The sequence below is a fragment of the Monopterus albus genome, unplaced genomic scaffold (assembly GCF_001952655.1).
Source record: "Monopterus albus unplaced genomic scaffold, M_albus_1.0 scaffold23.1, whole genome shotgun sequence".
Lineage (NCBI taxonomy): Eukaryota > Metazoa > Chordata > Actinopteri > Synbranchiformes > Synbranchidae > Monopterus > Monopterus albus.
This window is the reverse complement of record NW_018127903.1, coordinates 1,706,255-1,728,399: the sequence shown is the minus strand read 5'-3', so window position 1 is coordinate 1,728,399 and position 22,145 is coordinate 1,706,255. Positions and strand designations below refer to the sequence as shown.

At 39.5% G+C, this 22,145-nt stretch overlaps 2 protein-coding genes across 2 annotated transcripts in view; one reads left to right on the top strand and one right to left on the bottom strand.

Annotated features, from left to right (window-relative positions):
- The window catches only part of LOC109957028 (arrestin domain-containing protein 3-like), a 16,109-nt gene extending 12,472 nt beyond the window's left edge, over positions 1 to 3,637 (bottom strand). The window contains exons 1-4 of the mRNA XM_020594598.1: positions 3,114 to 3,637; positions 1,954 to 2,011; positions 1,603 to 1,750; positions 474 to 570 (exon numbers count right to left, since the gene is read on the bottom strand). Of these exons, the coding sequence (XP_020450254.1) occupies positions 474 to 570; positions 1,603 to 1,750; positions 1,954 to 2,011; positions 3,114 to 3,369 (559 nt within the window). The 5' untranslated portion in view covers positions 3,370 to 3,637. The remainder of the gene's footprint in view (positions 1 to 473; positions 571 to 1,602; positions 1,751 to 1,953; positions 2,012 to 3,113) is intronic.
- Positions 3,577 to 22,145, top strand: part of LOC109957027 (serine/threonine-protein kinase Nek9-like) — a 49,453-nt gene continuing 30,884 nt past the window's right edge. Inside the window, exons 1-3 of the mRNA XM_020594597.1 lie at positions 3,577 to 3,664; positions 4,317 to 6,076; positions 8,296 to 8,473. Coding sequence (XP_020450253.1) covers positions 5,963 to 6,076; positions 8,296 to 8,473 — 292 coding nt within the window. The 5' untranslated portion in view covers positions 3,577 to 3,664; positions 4,317 to 5,962. The remainder of the gene's footprint in view (positions 3,665 to 4,316; positions 6,077 to 8,295; positions 8,474 to 22,145) is intronic.

Sequence of the window (22,145 nt, the reverse complement as noted above, 5' to 3'; positions counted from 1 at the left end):
TTGCCTATGGACTCTGCACTTGTCTGCCATTTTGGACTTTGGTTTGTCCCTTTAGTTTTGTGTTTTCAGTTTATTATATAGGTCCCTGACTGTTCTGTTTAGTTGTAGTAATCTGAAGAAGCCTTTGTGTTGCTTTGTCAGGTTGAGCCCCTTTTAGTAGTTCTACTTGTTTGTTTGTTCTGTATCAGTTGTATTAAAATTGATGTAATGCTTTACCTCAGCTTGTATCTGCATCTGGGTCCTCCCTAAGCCTGAATCTAACAAAAGTGACTACAGTAATTAGTTTCTTTCATGCTGGCAAAGATAACTGAACTACTGTATGTCAATAGTACAATTGCACATCTTATTCCAAAAATTAGCTATTTCGCGAAATGTTGGCTATGACAACCATGACATGACTTTTTGGCAAGTGCCTTCAGCAGAAGATTTCCTTTACATGATTTGAATCTACGATGTGTGACGAATTTTACTACCTGGGACATACGCCCTCTTGTTAACAGTCACGTCCATCTGTGCATGTCCTTTGGTGAAAAGTCCCATCTCTTTGGTTGTTGAACCCACTTGGGGTGACTAGAATGCAAGTAACGGAGAAAACAATCACTTTTGATCCACTTCCATTAAGACAACACAGTGCATCATTTAAGTGTTACAGAGCAGGGCAAGATGCTCAGGACCACAGGTAGCTACCACTGAGCTTGAGTTCGAGTCCCGGCCAACCCACTGCCTTTCTGCGCAGAGTTTGCATGTGCTTCCTGTGCCTGCGCGGGTTCTCTCCGGGTACACTGGCTTCATCCCACAGTCTAAAGATGTGCAGTTTAGGTTGACTGGGGACTCTTAAATTGCCTGCAGGAGTGAGTGTGGTTGTTTGTCTACATATCAACCCTGTGATAGACTTCCAGGATGTACACCACCTCTTGCCTAGTGTCAGCTGGAATAGGCTCCAGCCCCCCCACGACCCAATTCAATGAAAAAGCGATGATGGATAGACTTCAATACAGTATGTGGAGGAAATTGCAGAAATTAATCATGAGTAAGCTCCAGCCAATGTTAATTGACAGATGCTTTTATGTCTGTGTAGAGAGGTGGATTTACATGTTGATCAATGTACATGATGCTAGTCTCTGGCTTCTTGCAGTTTGGGTATGAAGGTAAATACAAGGACAGTGTTCTGTACACAAGGACATTTCGTCTACATACATTTGACAGATTATAAGTGCTCTTGTTTTACTTGGCTCTTTGATGCGGAAACCTTTTTTCTGAATGCACTGAGCTCTTTCATGAAAGTTTTATTAAATACCACTAAAGACAGATTTTGTTCTTGACTTATTTCCATTTGAATCACAAATTCAAATCCAAATTCTAGTAGGCCTTTTTTTTAAATAGCAGTTTGACTTTTCATAGAAGGAAAACCACATGTAAAGCTAATGCTGCTACTGAAAGCTGTCTCAGTATTTGGGTAGACTGCATTAGGACTAGATTGTTCATTTCCCTTTCTAAATACTGGTGCCTACAGTAATAAATTATAAAATTTAGTCTCAATATGTAGAATATATTGTCAAGTGATACATCAGAGCTGCATGTATGGTTGCATGTTGTACACACCATCAGAGAATGGTAGTTTGGAAAGGACTTGGATACAAAATGTATCTCCTCTTCTACTGTTTTGTTTATCCTCCAACTCCTGGACAGTACAGCTTCCAGCTTGTAGATGATCTTCCCATGACATCCCCTGAAGGATGAAGGCATGCTTCTGTAATGGAGAACCAGCAGATTAATGTTGAACTGAAACCTGAATTAACATTATAGATTGTATCAGAGCAGGCTATGTGGTTGAACTGAAACCTGAATTAACATTATTGTATCAGAGCAGGCTATGCAGTCCCGTTTGATAAAACCAATTAGATCATATAAGTGCAAACATTGTGTTTTGGTAAAATGTCCTACTGTGCTTACTCTGGTGGTATGTTGAAGCTGAAATTATAGACATGGATCCCTTGGGGAACAACTGTGTCTGAAAAGAAAAAGGTCTTGGTGTCAGTACTGACAGTAGTGCACTACTGTTACAAGCTAGTACTAGCCTAAATAGTAAAGTGCTTTTCACCAAGTACTGTACTGAGAAACAGATTTCAGATATTTGCGTTTTATACAAGTATTCCTAAGTAGTCCTACTACACTACTTTGCCATATTTGCTATTCTGTCCACTATATTAAAGTGAGAGCTGTAATTCAGTTGTCACTTTGCACTATGACTGGAATAAACATAACCTAAATATTAGCTCCAACATTACTGCACATCCTTGCACAGATGCCTGTCATAATTTTCCAAGCAGCATAAAATATTATACAATAGGGGCCATGGTGCACAATCAGTAATTTAATCAGTTTTATTGATAACACTAATGCACCTAGCCTTTATTTAAATTCTGAACTTGAGAATTAATTAGACCCAGCTTGTGACTCTTATGTATTGCATACATATTGAAAGCATCAAAATAACCCCCACCACCACTGCTGAATATTACACCTGCCAGGTAAAAACGTAAAGCCTGTTTACTAATGTCATAATTTGTATGTGACATTTTTTTTAAAGGTAAAATAAAGCCAGAACATTCAAAATATATTTTCTGGCCTACTGCAGATGTGAAAACTACTCACTGTGGTTCAAAGGAGGGTTTTCAAAAATAATTTCATTTCTTTTTAATTTTAGGCAGCCACAATAATAATCCTGCTCATTGTTTCCTTCTAAAAGACCCTACACCACTCAAATACTATTACTTTTGCAGTGCGTCAGACAGTGGTAAGTCACAGCTGACCACTGGGGGCGCTGTGCTCGACTTTCGGCATCGAGAGAGACGACGTCATTTCCAGTTTCCATTTCAACTTTTTAAGCAAATCAAACCATATCCTTTGAAACACTGACCAAATTTATAGCTTTCCTGGACTGGACCGGTTTATTTGGATTCCGCATCGTTAGAAGAATTTGAGTGGATTCAGAAAATAAATTCAAACTAAGGGTCAGTGATACGAAACTGACCAAAACCAGGGAGGAATTCAGTAGACATATGTCAGCTTAGGGCATGCATAAGGTAAACAACATGACGCCCGTAGCATACCGTTTGAGGCCTCTGGTATTAAAAACGTTTTCAGTTTGAAATATCTTGTGTGCGCAGAGTAGGTACGGGTGTGATCTCCGTGCTTTGCAGTCCAACGGACATCAGCATCTCCTTTAATTTTAATAAACAGGGCCTGGACTCCTATTTCCTTTTGCAAATCCAGTGTTACTTTTCCATTTATGTTGTCTCCCTCCGAAAACGTCCCGCACTCATTCAGCGCTTCGTAAACAATCGTCAAGCTGTTAACTGAAGGCATTGTCGAAGATGAGCCAAAGTAGGATTGACACAGGTAAAATAAATACAGAACCCACAACTACTTTCTAAGCGTCTTCGCGGTATACTATGTGTTACGAGGACCTCCTGGCGGCTGAAATGTGGACCAGGACACGCCCTTCTAGAAGTCTGCCCAAAGGGTCCTACTGCCATCCAGTGTACAGAAGAAAGAGTAGGGACTCATACAAGACTGACCTCTGAGCAAGAGGCAATTCCAGTCATTCAACAATCAAACAGAGCAGCCTGGACGTCAATCATAGTGAAATCCTGGTGCATAGGTGAATAAAATGAGCACCTAGATTAAAAACTGTTTAATAAAAAAAAAAAAAAGGATGGAATATTAGCCTATGTTTTGTGGAACTATATGGTCATTGAATCATCAGAACTAAAGGATGTGAAGTTAAATTGTTTTAAAGTAGTTTAATTTGTGTCAGAACATGCCTGTTTTTTTTTACTTGCTTTCTTTCTTACTTCTGTAAGAAATTAATAATGGTTTTAGCTGGCTGTGGTATTGACGTGTAGCTTATCATACAGGATCAAAGTATTTTTTTCCTATGCTTGTTATTAGGCCATGGTCAATTTGCAATGAAAGTGTTTTTTTTTTACATAAAAAACTTTAACAAACATAACTTAAAGAATACAATTAAATGGAAAAGAAGAAATCCAAAGAATTCTTTTAAAAATTAACAAAAAAAAAGCCTTTATCCAGCTGGATCAGTGTATGTTCAAAAAGTGGGTTACAACCTATGGATAGCAGCAAAAAGCTGCCTTCCTCAGGGCACTAGACAATTTGCCCTTGAGTAGATGTGAGATAATTGTAAACACCCAGTTTTTTTAATTTGTTGTATTTTACCATGTGTTGGATATACTGTACATTATACATGCAAGTGTAGGCAGTAATTCCTTCACAGTTTTTTTTTTTTTTGTCAGGTTTTGGGCTGTAGTTGGAGACTCTGTTCATTGCATTCCACCTCAGGCTTGTGCTAGCAAGGCGCTGCAGCACCTAGCCAACCAGATAATTTGGATAGAATGGTAACGCCTATCACTCTGTCTTGTCATGCAGCCCTTGGACTCTGATCACTGCATGATCCATCTCATCCCGACCTACAGGCTGAAACTTAAAGCTGTGAAGCCTGTGGTTAAAGCAGTGAAGAGATGAACCAAGGAGGCAAGGTCACAGCTACAGGCCAGCTTTGACTGCACAGACTGGAGTGTTTTTGAAGCTGCTGAACAAACCTGAATCCACTCACCAACACTGTGACATCATACACCAGCATGACCTTCTGCATATACAACAACAAGCCCTGATTCAAAGTAAAACTCAGGGCCAGAAACACAATGACAATGGAGATCAGGGTAGCAAAGAGAAGCTACTCTGAAAAGCTGAAAAACCAGATTTCAGCCAATGACCCTGCCACTGTGAGAAGCCTACAGAACATCTCCAGTTACAGGAACCCCACCCACCTAACCTCAGACACACCAACAGCAGCTGCTTCCTCTACAACCATCTCCATCATTCCCAGGCCCCCCACCCCTGACGATCTGTGAAAAAGATGTACGAGGCCTTTTTCAAAAACAAAAACGTCAGAAATTGATGAATGTCTGACATCACCCCGTTGTCTAATTTCCAGTTAGTCGCCTATAAAAAGCAGTTAATGCAGCTTCCATGTCATTTGGGATAGATGAAAAAGATTCCTATGTTAACAACTTGCAAGCATTTATTTTCAAAATGACAGATGTATGTTTGCAGAGTTGGCTGAGTGAAGATTACAATACAGTGAAAATACTAGACAATTGCACCATTGAATTTGGGTTTAATTACACTAATAATCTTTGGCTGATGTGAGGCACTTATGCTCACACTTGTGAACATAAATATTCCCATAGGAATCACAATGAGAAGACTCCTGGTGTCAGGCATGTCGGTATCTTTAATCATACATTCAGATTATCCAGATTCCCTGATGGGGAGGTGACAGAAATAAAAATGCTTTTACAAAGGGAGTGTTTTTGGTTTCATCATCTGGGCACTTTAATGCTCTCTGGTTTGAATGCAGCATTCACCTTGTCCTGTTTAATACAGTATATGTGATTTGTATGCCGACTCAGTAATTAGTTTTTTGGTGGGCTCTTGATATAAGGTAGATGTTGTGATTTATGAGTTCCCTTTATTGGCTACCTTGTTGGGCTTCATTATGCCATGTTATGCAGTGTATGACTAGACATGTATTGTTTATTAAAAAATTAATTCATTGTATTGTTTATTGTTAAAATTAATTGCTAATGGTCTTTTATTTTATATTGTGTCAGACAGATCACAGATACAGGCTACTGTCATAGGAGTCCATAAACTGTCTTTTGTTCATTGTCTTTGGTTAAACTTATATATGCAATTCAGATATACAGATTTTACTCCCGCAATGCTGTGTGTGTCAGTGCTTTTCTGAAGTGCTCTACCTTTTGTCATTTCCAAGGTTTGCCCCAGTTTAGATTGTAATAAGTTAATCTCAGTTGGCTGGTGTGCTGTCAACAGAAGGTGCTATGGAGATAGTTACCCTGACAATGTGGGCATTGCAATGAAACGACAAGGGGGACATGAAGCCAGTGCCAAAAGACAACCAGACCAATGTGAGAAAACAAAGGGAAATGAAGAGGAGGATGAAATGAAAAGAGTTTGTCCTTTAACACAGGTTAGTTCTTAATAGCTGTGTGCTGCTAAGTGTGTTTCTGCCTTATTTGCCTTTGATGTTGTGTTTGCTTGCCATGCAGTTACAAACCAAAACTGGTCTTTGCAACCTGCTTTAAGGCTTTTAACTTTACAGTGATGTATCTGTAATTACAGCATTCCAAATTTTTTGAGTGGACAAACAGAAGTAACTTGACCAGAAAATACTGTATGTTACAGTGCTAACGGGATGCTAAGGTATTGTTACCTAATGGGATTATAAATGCTTGTCAAGTGTGAATTCCTCATTTTCTTCTTCTTCTTCAAGTCCAGTTTGAGACAGTCTTGTTTACCTTATTGGTGCCAAGTCCAAGTTTACTCTTTGTCTGTGAAATATATCTAAATATTTTTAATAATTTCCATCAGATGTTGTTGAGATGACACAGTTGCACAGATTTCGTGTTAAAATGTGTGTACAAAATGCTTTTATTAAACCTTTATGAAATTTTATTCACCGGAGGGATATGTTCAGGGGAATGACAAATGATATTTCCAACTGGCATTACTAAAGTTAATGTGTGTAATGGATGCACTCACTGGTCTTTGGGTTGTCACTTATAAAGTCTTCAGGATATTGATAACATAATCTCAATATACAAAACTCTGCCAGGGGTGAAATATATTGTGAAGTTTAGAGGCTTTGATGCACAGAATTTGGTCAGTTGGTTGTCGTCCTATATGAACAGCCAGAATGGGGTTTCATCTAGTTTTTTGTTTTATTTTATTTACTAAGATATTAATATATTGTGTATATTTCAGAATGATCTGGTACATCTGTCCCTGATTGGTGGATATGCATGTATCAAAAGATGGAAACAACCTAACTGGCCAGTCAGGAATCATATGAGTAAGTGAGAAAGAAATATAGTAATTAAAAGTGAGAAACGTGAACAAATCAAATCCTGCTTAGGGCCTTCATTAAACTAAGGACAGCCCTGCTTGCTGCAAAACTCATCTACATAAGACAGAGATGAAAGTGGCTGTTAGGCAGTGTCTAATAACACTGGTCCATTATGGATTGCAGAGGACCAGCTGTAGCATCACAGCAGATGCTGCTTCATATTGTGCAAAGACCTGTTTACTGATGTGTCACTTGTTTAGTGAGGTTTCTTTGAAATTTCTCCACGAACAACTATTAGACAGTCAATATGAATTTTAAAATGTTATGTTAGACTGTACACCAGGTGAATGTGAGTACTATTATTAAAGACGTGTTCTTTTGTGATTGATCTATTAATGGCAAAAAGTTCAATCTTATCCCTCAGTAGAAGCTCATTAATCTATGCCGTGTATGTGCTCCTAGTTGGATAGGTTGCATCCCTCTAGTGGGAGAAAGGGTGCCTTGGTCAAGTCCAGTCTTTATTAAGATTAATGAACAGCTTGACATTTTTAGTCCTTTGTCTGAATCAATAATTTTAATACTCATGAGGGCCAATGGGGATCTAAGCTTCCAGAACACACATTGTGGCCACAGGGCGCATGTTAAATGTTCAAGTGTTAATCAATGCAAAGAAATTAGCTATTGATTGCTTCTAGTTTTGTAATAGGTTATCTATTGGTTTGCTCTTTCAGAAAATTCCAATATCAGTCGGATGGAATTGTGCTGGTAATATTGCTGTGGGGTGTGTGTACGTCTGTATGCGTATACAGGCACAGGCACAGACACCCAGCTTTATGTGTGTGTTTGCATGTGTGTGCAGGGTCACATTCTAATTAGCTCAGAGGGCAGATTGTAAATAAACATGTTGAGAAGAATATTGGTGATCTACATCACATCCACGGCTCATTACAAATAAGGCTGGACACTTCGAATTGGCTTCATGCAAGCTTAATGCTGACTGGAAGACTTGGAAACGACTATTTTAAATTAAAACGCTTCCCTATTTTCATCATACCACATCTTTCACACCAATAACAACTATTTTTGAATACCTTATAACGTAAACATAACAAATATATATATTTTATATGTTTATTGGTGTGTGTGTGTGTGAGATGTAAACTGGTGATAAAAAATGCTGCTATTTAAATGCATGTTCACATTAAGAACTCTAGTTCCTAACCTGAGTCCTAAGCTTTGAGAAGATTGTCACACATATAAACTGTTTTATTTTGTATAATAATAATAAAGTTGAAAAAGTACCAAGCGAACTTTGTTCACATTTCATTTGGCTGTGTTCCCAGAACATGCAGTGTGAGTTGGATCTGCTCTGCTGGGGTAGCGGGGCACTTGGCCAGACTGGACATGGCAGGCCAGGGGACATCGGTCCAGATGAGGCCCATCTGAGAGACTTCACAGTGGCTAGGTTGGGCAGGGTGAAGCTGCTGGCTTGTGGATCTAGCCACTCCATTGTGGTAACAGGTACACTTGTTTTTTGTCTTTTATTGCACATTGGGGATTTCTAAAATTTGGTATGAGATAATGCATTGATTTAAATTTAGGTACTACTCATAATTTTGTGTTTGTGTGGCCGTGGTGTGTTGGAGGTTTTATGAGGGGAATAAACCTATTTTGTCATATGTCCAGTATAGTGGAAACATTGGTGAGCAGTTTAATTTGTCAGTGCTACTTACATGGATGATTTCTGTTTGCTTACCATGATTATATAGTACAACTCCAGACACAGAGTTGTTTTGTGCTTTGCTAAATGTATTTTTTGTCTAATATGTCTTAATGTATTTAGAAGTTCCTGGGCAAGCTGCAGTAATCAACCTGCTGTACAGCAATGATTATCCCATGAGGCTTTAGAATATTTGCCAAGCAATTATTCTTAGTGGAACATTTGATCTAAGGATGTGTAAGCAACTGAGCCCAAAGAATCAATTAGCACCACCTTACATACTGTGTCACATTTAAGGGACATGTACCATGAGAGGATGTAGTACATATTCAGTATAAGACCCAGAAAACTGATTTATCTGATGACACAATAGTGGGATATTCTGGATAGGTTTGAAACACATAATATCTTATACAGTATGTGGGGTTTACATACAACATGAAGTGCCTTCATTTCTGCCCATAAAATAATACTGCTTATTTGCCAATTTAATAAAAACCCCAAAGACAGGAAGAGAGGAGACTCTTTTAGTACATTAGCTGGCAGTAGTCATAAATCAGTAGCCTAGATAAATCTCACACCCCAACACAGGGATCCTATTCCTCTACCATCATTACTGGAAAAAAGGTGACATTTTTGATGGAGTAAAATGGTGCAGGCTAGCTTAGGCTAAATCATGTTAAGTGATGTGACACTGCAGTTTCACATATCATATTTCTGTCAAGACAATGATGGTGGAAGGCACTGTCAGCGCATGATATCTGACAACAGAAGACATCTGGAAGGACCAGAGGAGATTTATGGGGAAGGTTTTAGTGGTCGGAGAGACATGAGAGAGAGTAAAAAGTCATTCTTTTTTGTGCATTATCACTTCCCGGGTGACTGTAAATTTTACTTCAGGCTTGTTGGGAATCCGAGACATTTATACATCCTGACAAATTGCCTGTTGTAAAAGTATTTACTGGTCTTGTCCTGCCTTTATTCTTGGTCAGCTCACAAACACTTACCCAACTCAAAGACAGAAATATTTACTCACAGCAAATTTATGTGACACACATTTATGTTGGGTATCTGAGCTCTCGCCCAAGCTATGTCATAATGGTGTCATGTTGTTAATGCTTTAATAGAGCAGGTATAATGGTTTTATGTCAGCTACAATGCGACTGGTCACTAGCCATTCGACCCAGTCAACTCAAGGAAAGACTTGTTTACAGAGAAATAGCTTGCAAGAGTGGATTTCTCAAAGTGCACCAAAGATAATTTATATTTCTGTAACCCACCGACACACACAGACACACCTTTGATCACTCAAAGAATCCACAGATTAAGATAACCCGTCGTCACAGAAGTGATCAACAAACAACATTCAACAGTTGTAAAAGGGAGTAGCCTTTGAGCATGTTGTTATAACTAACTTGCACCTTGTGTGAATAGTATATGTTTGATGTGGCTTTTGAATTTGTGTTCACATTGAAAATGTGACAGTGAATACTGGCTGGTGTCTTTTGTGGCACATTTTGTTTGTTTTTTTGTTTTTTTGGAACTTACTGTCAAATATAATACAGTTAAATGTTGATTCTGTGCAAATTAGAGACTGTGAATGGTCAATTATTTTATAGTACATGGGTCTTGTACTCAGATAAGGATGGAACAGTTACCTTTGAGTAGACCTTGTCTCCTGTGTTGACTTTTGTATCCATGTTCAAATATTGCTTCACATTTTAGAAAAGCATTTTAAATTGCTGCCACTGGGTGGCACTGTAAGACTGCCAATAAGTAGCACAGGGGAGTGGGTAGGCGTAAGTTGGTAAAGGGAGGCCTATGCTTACCTCACACTCAGAGAGAGCTATAATTTACTAATAGTGCGGGAGTCGACATTGCTGTTATCTTTTAATAGATTTGTATGGGGGAAAGCAGGTGCCTGTTGTTAATGTGTCCAATTGCCCAAGTTGCCTACAGAATTTAGGGCATCCATCACTGTCGTCGGCAGTGACACCCTGTCGTTCTACTTCACACGGCGGGCCGGCCGGGCTGGGCTGGTAACAGATGAGGCTTCTCTCTCCTCCAGACGCCCACAGTCACACAGAGACGACCGCCATACGTGCTTGCACATGCATGCACACACAGCTGTACCACGTTCTTGGAGGGCAAACTAAACTCATACCCCATTACAACAGGAATAGTATCTAGCATATACATTAAATAAATATGATGAAAGAAAATAAACAGCCATTTTTACCATCAAAGGATTATATCCAAAACTTTAGAGGAGCCATTTTGGAGATAGAAAAATGTTTTTAAAACATGACCTCAGGAAACTTTGACCCCCATATCTGTGAACTTCTGGTTGCATCCCTTGAGCTGAACCAGGGTGCCATGCTGTGTGCAGGTTTGCTCTCCGCTCTAGAAAGCACTCTGTGCAGCTGTGTTTCTTTAGACCCAGGCTGAGATTTGGAGTGTACATAGAGGTGCCTACTAATACCTTGTTAAGGCTGTTTCAGTTGCTGGGTCTCAGAGAGGTCGGTGTCATTCCCGCTTTAGTTCGAGGCCCTTGATCTGCTGGATGTAAGCCAAGGACTCATGTGCTGGCTGCTTGTGACCTGCCCTGATTTTCTGCAGGAGACCTTGCCCTTGTGAATCCCACAGACTGTGTTAGAATTCTGAACTTTGCTGTCTTTGCTTATAAATGGTTAATTTAATTTTGGTCTTTGAATGTTCTTAAAGGCTAAAGACTCTTTTTATATGTAACACATTCTTAAGACTTTTATTTCTTAGAAATAAACTTTAAAGGTGGATTAATTACAATTTTACACATTGTCTCACAAAAAAGTGCAAAATCGGGCCCTGGTGTGGTGTCCCCCCATGACACTCTGCAGCTTACAGCCCTTCTGTTGTTATTCCAGCTCATGATTTTACCTTTCTATTTTATTAATATGATTTGAGCTTTGTGTAACTTTAGTGCTATGTTTGACATTAGCAGTAAGCAGATTATTCTGCTGGATTGCCAAGTGTCATTGTTAGTCAGCTAACACTAGTTTGGACTGGAGACTACATTTTGTTGCAACCAGGCATCTGTAGTTCATGTCATCGCTAGGAAACAGGATGTGATGGGAGGGGCAGAGAGTGGTTAGGAGCTGCTTATGGCGTCAGTTTGTTTTGAGTTTCACTAGACCCTCTAAAAAAGAAATTAGGTAGAGTAGCTTTAAGAAAAAAGCAAGGTTGTAACAGAAGATGTTTGGACAGAAAGCAAGTCTAAAAAAAAGAAATGACGAGGACTGAGCTGGGGGTTAGGTCATTCTTTTTTTTTTGTTATCCCTGCCTCCTTGTTTTTTCTAGATCTTTGTTTTCATATAAGTTATGAACTTTGGTTGGGCCTTGGTGTCAGGTGTTAAACAGCATATGAGGGCTATGACCCAGCTTCCTAACCCTGTTTTCCTCTCTGACATCTCTCTTAACATAAGACAGAGCTCTCACTCTCACTGTAATTGTAACCATCATGTTACTTTTCCTCAGTTTTTCCAGTGTTTCCTCCTGTATGCTGTCTAAGCATTGCACCGTTTGAGTTATACATTCCTCAGATGCTCCCCTCACTCCTCAGCTGTGAACACATTTAGCTTTTCAGCTTAAAGTAAAACATCTAAAAAATTGTAGTAATGTTATGACTTTGTGCACCTGTTAGTAATAAAGTCTGGAATTTTTTAAAATTGCGTGATATTTTACCAGGTGTCAGTAAAAGAAAGTATCAAAATCCTCTTTTCTTGAACTCATCGTAAAAATCACTCTTCAAACATGGACAGACATATTGCTCCGTCTATTCATTTTAATGACATCCATTAATGTAGATTATAGCAGACATAGTTTGCTCTGAATTGATTGTGAATTCCAGTAGTTTTAACCAAAAAAAAAGCATCATCTTCTAAAGTAACAGGAATGAACAACTACCCAGCCCTACCCAATCCTTTTTGGCAGTCAGGGCATTTACATCTCTGTAGAAGGGATGGAAAAAGTGTGAGAGAATGAGACAGTTGGAGACACAGACAGGCAGTCAGACAGTCACAGTGGCAGAAAAATCATCTTTAAGGTGCACACATGACTCTAGCCAGTTCTTTCTTGAGGACTGGGATCATGTAGGCTCGAGTAGCTAGTTCTGAGAATGTATAATTCACCTGAACTCTCAGGAAACTGTTGTTAATATTGAGGCCTATGTTATCATTTTTTTCCTTACTTCCTGTCTTTTTATCAAGCCATCTATGCTTTTAGGCACATGCACTCCTACCTGTGTATTTTATTGTCTTGTTTAATGTTTGTCAAAGAATGCAATACTCAGAATAATTCTAGGAAGGTATTGGCCATCCCCCTGCATGACAACTCCAATATGTCTGCTTTGGACCCGGCACTGAGGCGAGCTTTGGTAATAATTTGCTGTTTAGCTGTGTTGATATTTTTCTACAATTTCCCAGTTGGGAAAGGTGAGTAGGTGGCAAAAGGGGGAAAGGGGAAAATAACCCCTGTCTTTGCTTCTCGCCCTCTCCCTCACTCACTGTTCTTTCTCTCTTTCTTTCTATCCTGCTCTCCTCTCTTGTTCTCTGTTAATTTGGTTGAGAGAGTTGAGCTTTTTCTTACACTCAGTTGCTTTTTAAGGTTAATCGTACGACATAAGTGTTTATGTTGCTGTAATATGGGCTCAACTCTCTCTCAGTGAAGCATGGAGCACTTGGAATATGTAGTTCACTATCCCACTGCCCCCGCCTCTTTCTCTTCCTCTAAATGTTATGCAGAACAAAAGATGGGGGAAAGTCTTGCCAATTAGCAGCTAATGAGACAAGCTTGTGAGAATATCCAAATCCTCAACGTGTTAACATTTATGACTCCCCACCCAATATCTCAACTCCTTCAACCTGCGCCTCCCCCATCTGCCCTTGCACCCAGCCACATGTAACGTGACGAGGGCACCTCTGAGGCCCTCTGTTTGATTATTCACACATGGCTGTGGCCCTGGTGCTTTGAGCGGCAAATAAGAGAGGAAGCAAGAAATGCCTTGCGTATGGGAAATATAAAATTGCTCAACTGACACATGGCCAAGGCTCTCTTCTTATTTTTAATTCCATTTTTCCTTTTTATTTCCTTTCCACCCCTCCCACATACCAACTCTGCCCCATCTTCCATAAATAGATAGATTGATCCAATGAAGCACTCTGTTTTTTGCCATCCGTTCTCAATTTAGTAAAGCCAGGATTTGGGTGGGTTGGTTGTGGTTGGGAGGCTGGTAAGAGAAACACATATGATAAGTGAAAAATAACATGCCAAGAGAAAAAACAGTCATCCCAGTTGCTTTTGACATGCCTTTTATCAGAGATGTCTGTGTTGTAAGTGAAAATAAAATCTGCTTGTGTAATAGAGATCTTTGGACAGCCTTGAATGATTTGCCCCTACTCTTTTCCGGCCCCATTTTCTCCAGAACGTGTATTGGGAGTGTGTTTGGAATCTCAGTGGGGAAACTCAAAATATGAGTTGGCCTGGAAGTGTTGCAGTAAACAGGGAGAAAAAGCAAACACTGGCCAGAATGGGGAATATCATGCGGCGTAATGTTTGGAGTAAAAAGAAGAAATGTGTAATGGAACAGCACAAATTACACTCTCCAAAGGGACTTCTAATTGATTCTGTGCTTCATTACTGGTTTTCTCAGGGAGAAATGGACATCTCACTTTATTATGAAAACAGAGCAATAGACATTTAAATGAATGGCACAGTGATTATTGAGATACACTTCTCACAGCATTTGGATTTAGCTTATTCTTAAATTGTATTATTTTTCATGAAGGTAGCAGAGAGTAACCATTTGAATACAACCTTAACCCTGACTGAAACAATTAAATGAAAAGCTGGAAACTGAACAAGAGGTTTGGGAGCACAAAATAATCCAGGGCTCCACTTGATATGTTATTTGTCAGGGCAGTGCATTTGTGCATGTAAACTAACTGTGCCACTGGACTTGGCCTGCTCTTAATAGGGTTCCAGCACAAATATTTTCTCCCAGGGATTTCTATTATTAATTCTGTCTGAACACATCTATAAATGAATAATGAAATAAATAATGAAAACGTTATTACTTTTGGCAGCGGGGTCATTTCTCGTTTTCTGCTTTTTCTTCCGCTTGTTTCCTACTAATTAACTTTCCAAGGAGTTGTCCTCCTTTTCACAAAATGAATTTCATCATGATGGTAGGCCGCTGAAAGTGTGGGTACACAGTCTTGTGAAAAGACAAGAAGAACAACAACAAAAAAACATAAAATGTATGTGTCTTACAATAAACTCTGAAACAGGAAGCACTTTCAGCTATTTTATTTGGCAAATCAGGATTCCTCCCTCCCTTCCCAGCTCCACCACTACTCATCTCCCTCCTTTCAGATGCCTGCCCTATGCCCTGCACCATGCTGTTAAAGGCTTGTGTGCTGGGACAGAGGCTTGGTGATAAGTAGCCCTCATTTAATATGGATCTTAAGGAGGGCAGTAAAGCTAGAGCATCAGTAGATGTCCCCCCATCCCTCTGGCATTATTATATAGATGACCCTTCTCTCTCTCTGTCTCTCTCTCTCTCTCTCTCTCTCTCCTCATTAGAGTCATTTCAGACTCTTTCAAACTGCTCCTTCCTTCTCTCTGCGTTTTACTGTTAATTAGTTTGCTTTGTAAGGTTAGACGTGTGGACGGAGCAACTTTGGGAGTGTTTGGCTGCCATCTGTGTGCATGCGGCTCTAACTATGTACAGATGGTGTGTGCTTTTAGTCATGTTGCTTCTCGTGGGGAAAAAAGCGCAAGAGACAGCTTTGGTTATTTTAACAAGATTTATGGCCATTCTCACAGGTAACAGTTTGAGCTGTAATGATGATTGTTAGTAAGATGTCAAAAGGATAATTTAAGGAAAAATTAAGTAAGAAAAGAGAATGTATATTTCCATATCATTTATCAATAATCCTCCAGATTAAAGAATAATTTTTGAAATCTGAAAAGCTTGCATTGTTAAATTTTAACTGTGAAACATATTGAACCAATTGCAAAGTGGCTAGTTCAGAGAAGTGCTCGTAATCTGGCGACGTTAAAATACCATTAGCCACTTTGAACCAGTGACCCAGGCAAGCAGAGAAAAAGGCAGACATTGCCAAATAATTGCTTGACAAGGTCACAAAATTAGAAAACATAATCAAAGGAGGAGTGGACTGAATAATTTATGGTTTTGGTTGCCAGCGCTAAGATGTCACATTTAAGTCTCCTTTAAATTTCTAGTTTAAATTTTACAATCAGTACAATGAAAAATAACAAATACATTAAATGCTCATTGTTCTGGAATTATACAGTACATCTAATGCCAGCTTGGACTAAAATATAACTTCAATATAGCATACTAATTTGTGTGTGTGTGTTACTTGTGGGCCTCACTGCAAGGTGTGTCTTGCTGGTGGGAAACCTGCCCTTGTCAGTTGCAGTTCAGCGGCTAATGCTTTCTATGGGACATTGTGAATGACCCTCCCCACAATTAAAAAAGAGTTAGCAAAATTATTGTTGGCCTCCTGCCACATACATTATATGACTTAGTGGTGGTCAGAAACAGATTGTGGACCCAGAGCGCCCACAACGACATTTTCTATCGGCCTATCTCTCTCTGAAATTGCCCAGTATAATTAACAAATTGAAGGCAACTTGGGGAGAAGAGAGTCTCGTTTTAGATGAGGAAACAGAACACAGGCTCAAATACAGTGAACACCCTCATTGTTTATAAAGTTGGATGTTTTCCCAGCAGTTTTTCCAGTGATACTGAGTAAAAGCTAAATCATGTGTCCATCTACATGATTTTTGACTGATTGTATTGGCTAAAACGTCACCCATTGTTAGAGTTGTACAGTTTCTGGTTCAAAATTAATTTACATGGTTTCATAAGTAAATCACAGCCATTTTTTTCATGCAGCACATTATAATAAATCAGTATGCATTTTTGAGAAGGACATAAACTGCTTGCTTTTAGGTATTCAAAGTGAGTTAGACATGAAAGTGGGAATGTAACTAAATATGAGAAAGATGAGCATTTTCACAGCAACGTCACAGTTTTGTCAAACACCATCAAATAAAGGTTTATTAATGATTATAATTTGCTGTGCTGACACCTTTTTCATGATGAAATGGAGTGTTGAGGCCAGGCTGAGAGGGATTGCAGTGCGGTGTCAGCGCTTATGGAGTCAGTTAGAAGAGAATCTGTCTTTTCATTGGATTTGCAACAACATTAGTCATTATCATGTACTGATGCATGTAACTTGGTGTGACAGGTATAGAGATTTAGACTATTCAGTGGTTTCCATGCACAGTTGTTCAAAATACTGGAAAATTAGAAAGGTATGACATTTAAGATTAGAAGATGATGCAGTCCATCCCTACAAACCTTTTTTTTTAATACAGCTTGATTGAAGCCATAGCAGCAAACATTTCATTAGGATGTGTCATAACGCTGCTTACCAGTAACTGCAAATAAATATAGCAATTTAAATGTATAAAAACTCATTTGCTACAGCTACACAGCATTGTTATATGAAAACCCTTGTTTTGTCGTTTCTTTTTAAAACCTCAAACCCTCTGCATGACTGAAGAGGATCCCTCTACAAACGTCTGAGAAAGCAGCCAAATCTACTAGGGGAAAAAAGATTGCTTTGTTCATCCCCCACCCCCTCTCTCTCTTTTTTCCCACTCTCCCCAAGGTTCTATTAGGAAATAGATCCCAGGTGTTCGATAAGCCTGTAGTGGACATGACAGCAGTGCAATCAAGTGTATAAATTTAATTGCAGGCTCATTTTGTGCCGTTTATTAGCTGTTTAGGGGCACATCGCTCCACTTGAACCCTGTTATTGCCAGACAGAACAGCTGTTTGGTTCCTTTTTAAGTGTTTGTCTCATTGCATAGTTTTGAAAAAGTACACACTTAAATGCCAAATGCTGTTTTAGAGATATAGCAATTTATATTTCAAAATGCATATAAATTAATGTTTTTTATCATGCTTTTTAAAAATACAGTTTATAATTTCTATGGTTTGATGAGAAAACATTAAATAAAATTAGGCAACAGAACAAGCAATGGCCTGCAATATTATATTTAAATTTGATTTAATAAAATGTAAATTCATAAATAAAAATATGGTACATGGATTATTTTCAGTTTAAAAAGAGAGACAACATCACTGAATACACAAGTGAGTACACACACACACACACACACACACACACACACGGGCTAGAGGGCGTTGTTTTGTGCAGGCTGTGCGGCTTTTGCTGATCTGTCCTCCATCTTTGTCTCTGGATGGTGCCACACACTTAGAGGCCACTAGCTTTGGCTGAAACCTTCTTCTGTTCCGACACCCCATTAATAAAAAGCCAGAGAAAGCTGTATTAATTGTTACTATGCACTCGGCCCCAGCATTCCTATAAATCATCGGACTAATTGCAACAAATTGTGGGCTGACATTAAGCTATGATTCTGAACCGGCAAATATTCATCAACATTGCAGCTAGCCCCATAAAACACAGAGCCAGCCATTTCCCAGGCCAAACATATATCTACCATCTAACTCCCCCATTAGTTATGAAACCTCCTTGTCCTCAATGTTTAAGTGCTGCATGGTGAACAAATAAGACGACATCTAATTTATTTATTATATTCATGGATAAAGCCCAAGTAGTGGCAGTCACGTGACCAGTCACAGACCTTGTTTTCCTTGTTACCCTTGGAACCTGGTGTGTTGTGCTTATTGCCTCTTATCGATTACTGCGTTGCCTCTCATAGCAGAATTACCTTGAAGCGTTTCTATAAATCTAAGGTTTAGTTAGACTGTAAAAAATGGAGCAGTAGGAATGGTCATTGTCAGTATTTATCTGACAACTTCAGTCTTTAGAAATAATAAGCCTGAAATTAAATGCTCCAAATAAACAGTATTTTTTTCTTAGTATCACTGCATTTTTTAGTGTTATTTACCAAATGCTCATTACTGCAGTAGGTAAAGGACTTGATTCGTCATCAAGCAGTCATATGTTGGAGCATTTAACCTCTCATACAATGTTTATCTCATGCAGACAAAAGGCTAGTAAAATCTCTTTCTCTGCAGTCTGACAGGCACCGTAACTGTCACTGCAGATGATCTATTTCACAACCCGATGTTTTGCTACCACTAATGTTTTGCTATCTTGCCAGTTCACCCTGCTACTGTTCAAAACACCTACAGTATGTGTCAAAACAGTACTTAATAGGTTGTCCCCCAGGTGTGCATCAGCAGCTAAAGATGTTGGAGCCAAAGGTCGGGATCTGATTTGTTATGTGGGAGTTCGCAGGGAATTTTGATGTGCACTGATCAATTCCACACCCCAACATGCACATAAATCAATTCTGCATCTGGAAAGAAGGTATACATGGGTGCACATGGTGTAGTATGTGTGCATGTGTGGACTTGCATACACATGCACAAATAGACTTGTGTGTAGACTATAATGTAATTAATCATAAATCTTTCAGCATTATGTGAACATGTTCTTATCCCCTCCTCTTTCCTTCTTACCTATCCTAGCTGGCGCTACGGTGGGGCATGGGGGTTGATAGACTGAAGGAGAGAGAGCAAAAAAATCCTTCCTTTGACACTGTTAAACATTGACAGGCTTATTACTGTGTTCTCTGATTCAGCTGGATGTGTTGAAGGATCTTCTCTGTGGTGAAAAAGGTCAGCTGCTCTTAGTTGTGCTCAGCTAGAATACTAATACTGTCCTTATTCAAATGATCTGCTCCAGTGCTTATTAAATTGATGGCCCAGGCGCTCTAATTTAATAGTGTTGCAGTCCAGGAGAGGGACACAGCTGCAGTCACCAGTGAATTAGGTGCTTCTGAGGCAAAGTTCAAGCAGGAGCCCCCTTTGCTTTTGGGATGCATTTTTCCCAGCAAATTAGCAGTCTGCAGCAGTGCACAATTAATTAGTGCAAACCAGGAAAAGCTTGTCATTTAATAAGGTGCTTTTTTTTTCCATTCACACTCTCCCACACAGAAATATCTCCCTCTATCTTACCATACCTCAGCCCCCATAATCCCTCCCTCCCCTTCTTTTGTCTGTCTTTTTCTGTCTTCTACTCCCTCCCCTCTTCCACTCCACTTTACACAAACAGAGGGAATTGATCCATTAAGTGGTGTGCTATTAATACCATTTAATGTATGTCTGGTTAAAGGAAAGCTGTAGCTGGGATAGTTTTCTGTGTGCCAGTAGTTGAGAGCTCTATCTGGGCTGGCTAGAGCGAGTAAAGATGGGCCACTTGGTGATGGTTTCATTTAATCAATAACTGTGATTGGAGGATAGATTTAATAAAGGTGGACAGGCACAGTGAAACATAAGACATTTTTAGGCACCTGTGTGCTCTGTGTGGTAACTTTTATGTGCACGTCTAAGCCCTGCCACGCACTGTTGACTGTTTGTGCACATACAAAACCTACAGTATAAAGCGACACTTTTTCAATGGCTAATTGGACTTCGCTTTAAGAGCTAATAAATTGTATGGCATGTGTTGTAGAATTAAGTGGTTTGCAACCTCAGCCAAAGGATTACATAAATTCCACATCATATTACCCTTTACCAAAGCTGTAGTTGATTAGAGCTGAGAAGGGTAACAGCTTTTTTTTGTCTCAGTAATACTTTGCTCAACCTTCAGAGTAGGATGTATAGTTATTATTCACTTTTAATCCTTTGTCTATTTAATAAAATACATGTCATTAATTTCTAGTAAATGACTTATTTATATAGAATACTATTTTTACAGTTATTTATCTGAAACTTTAGGCTCTCAGTGATTGTGCTTTAATTATACTAACTACCATAATCTAAGTGTGCTTATTTGTATGAGAGTGAGATCAAGAGTGTGCATGTGTACATTTTTATTAATGACAACAGGAACAGAGGAGAACATGACTTAAACAATACCCTTGGATCTGCAGAATCTCCATCCCCTATAAGTTAACAGTTTGCAATCATTACAAGCGGGCTCTGTGTTAGTCTTAATGTTTTCCATCAACATTTCCTCACACTGTTTTGAATGTTAAATGTTTATATACATTTTATATGCCAGTTTTAAAATGTCTAAACCGGCACAATGAAATATCATTAGAATTACAGACATACAAGAATTTTATTGAAAATACAGTGTTTCAATTTAAATGTTGATTTTCAGCATGAGTTTTTTTCATGCTGGTGATAGAAGGCAGGTTTCAACTTTCAAATACTGTATATTAAAAATATGTGATGGAATACATATGCGTTTCGTTATATACTGGTTAATGTACGTTTTTGTGAGTGTGGTACAGCTCTGCTTCTACTGAACCCTACTAAAGAAACGTTTTGTCTTCTAACAGTCAGCATTTAGTTCCGGCTGTCTCATCAGGATTATACATAGAGATGAATGCAGATGTTGGTATTCGGTTCTTGTTACCATTGCTAACTCTGAGAGACGAGACAGTCCAAGTAACTTCAAAACAGTGCTGATTTATTCAAAGGATCACAGGCAAAATTAACATTACACGCTCAGGTATCTTGCACCTCCAAACTGCACGCAGGCAGATGTAAGATGAAAGACCCTGAACCAAACCAGGCCTATACATTATATCCCCTCGGTTGGGCTAGCCCCATACTACACAGAAACGTCAACCGAGACGTCTCTGTTGCCAGCTTTGCAGCTGGCCATAGCAATAGTCAAAACATGAAGAAAATCAATGTGTGTGGGTCTGTTGATTAAGTGGTGTGTAGCTAAAAACATTCTAATATAACCTCTAGTGACATGTCATGACATTAAACATAAGAACATATTATGGAAGACAGACATCGGAAGACACCGGCGCCATGTCTTTCGATGAGGAAGCAGAGGCTGAGGGCTCAGAGGTGGACTTGTCCATCACCCAAGCTGAAGTCACTGAGGTAGTCAAGAAGCTTCTCGGTGGCAAGGCACCGGGGGTGGATGAGATCCGCCCTGAGTACCTTAAGTCTCTGGATGTTGTTGGGCTGTCTTGGGTGACACGCCTCTGCAAGTCGCATGGCGGTTGGTGGACAGTGCCTCTGGACTGGCAGACCGGGGTGTTGGTCCCTCTTTTTAAGAAGGGGGACCGGAGGGTGTGTTCCAACTATAGGGGGATCACACTCCTCAGCCTCCCCGGGAAAGTCTATGCCAGGGTACTGGAGAGGAGAATTCGACCGATAGTCGAACCTCGAATTCAGGAGGAACAATGCGGTTTTCGTCCTGGCCGTGAAACACTGGACCAGCTCTATACCCTCTTCAGGGTGACGGAGGGTTCATGGGAGTTTGCCCAACCAGTCCACATGTGTTTCGTGGATCTGGAGAAGGCATTCAACCGTGTCCCTCGCAGCGCCCTGTGGGGGGTGCTCCGGGAGTACGGGGTCCGGGGCCCTTTGCTAAGGGC